The 1,287-nt window shown below is 56.8% G+C and overlaps 1 protein-coding gene across 1 annotated transcript in view; it reads left to right on the forward strand.

The window, feature by feature from the left end:
* Positions 1-584: 584 nt before the first annotated feature.
* LOC106511189 (UDP-N-acetylhexosamine pyrophosphorylase-like protein 1) overlaps positions 585-1,287 on the forward strand; it is a gene marked incomplete at its 5' end in the record, with an annotated part of 7,335 nt that continues 6,632 nt past the window's right edge. The window contains 2 exon segments of the mRNA XM_013999935.1: positions 585-760; positions 841-1,013. Coding sequence (XP_013855389.1) covers positions 585-760; positions 841-1,013 — 349 coding nt within the window.

The raw sequence follows: 1,287 nt of genomic DNA on the forward strand, positions 1-1,287 counted from the left end.
GTGTCTCAGGTCAGGACACTCGGTGTCTCAGGTCAGGACACTCGGTGTCTCAGGTCTCAGGTCAGGACACTCGGTGTCTCAGGTCTCAGGTCAGAACACTCGGTGTCTCAGGTCAGAACACTCAGTGTCTCAGGTCAGAACACTCGGTGTCTCAGGTCAGAACACTCGGTGTCTCAGGTCAGAACACTCGGTGTCTCAAGTCAGGACACTCGGTGTCTCAGGTCAGAACACTCGGTGTCTCAGGTCAGGACACTCGGTGTCTCAGGTCAGAACACTCGGTGTCTCAGGTCAGGACACTCGGTGTCTCAGGTCTCAGGTCAGAACACTCGGTGTCTCAGGTCAGAACACTCGGTGTCTCAGGTCAGGACACTCGGTGTCTCAGGTCAAGACACTCGATGTCTCAGGTCAGGCCACTCGGTGTCTCAGGTCAAGACACTCGGTGTCTCAGGTCACTGCACATATAAACAACAATCTGAAGAAGAAACCAGCAGGTTGTGTTGAATCACTTCATCACAGCTCGTTAACTCCGAGTTAATTAGGTGTAATGACTCCTGGCCCCGCCCTCTGTGTGGTCACCTGTACAGGTACATCATGACCAGTGAGTTCACTCTGAGTCCCACGCAGACCTTCTTCAGACAGAACAGGTACTTTGGTCTGAAACCTTCTGACATCATCATGTTCGAGCAGAGGATGCTGCCAGCCGTCACCTGTGAGGGGCGGGTCATCCTGGAGGGCAAAGGAAAGATCGCCATGGCTCCAGGTGGGTTCAGGTGTCCGGCTCGGGTCTGGATGTTAGGACCTGTCTGTGGTGAACCTGTTCCTCTGTGTCCTCTGTGTCAGATGGTAACGGGGGTCTGTACCAGGCCCTGGTGGACCATCAGGTCCTGGAGGACATGCAGCAGAGAGGGGTGGAGTACGTGCACGTGTACTGTGTGGACAACATCCTGGTCAAGATGGCCGACCCGCTTTTTATTGGCTTCTGTGTGAGCAGAGGGGCCGACTGTGGAGCCAAGGTGCTGCCAGGACCCCCAGACCCCCTGACCCCACCAGACCCCCTGACTCTACCAGACCCCTTGATCCCACCAGACCCCTTGATCCCACCAGACCCCCTGACTCTACCAGACCCCTTGATCCCACCAGACCCCTTGATCCCACCAGACCCCCTGACCCCACCAGACCCCCTGACCCCACCAGACCCCTTGATCCCACCAGACCCCCTGACTCTACCAGACCCCCTGACCCCACCAGACCCCCTGACCCCACCAGACCCCTTTGTAACACCTATAT

Source organism: Austrofundulus limnaeus, unplaced genomic scaffold, assembly GCF_001266775.1.
Source record: "Austrofundulus limnaeus strain Quisiro unplaced genomic scaffold, Austrofundulus_limnaeus-1.0 Scaffold2576, whole genome shotgun sequence".
Classification (NCBI taxonomy): domain Eukaryota; kingdom Metazoa; phylum Chordata; class Actinopteri; order Cyprinodontiformes; family Rivulidae; genus Austrofundulus; species Austrofundulus limnaeus.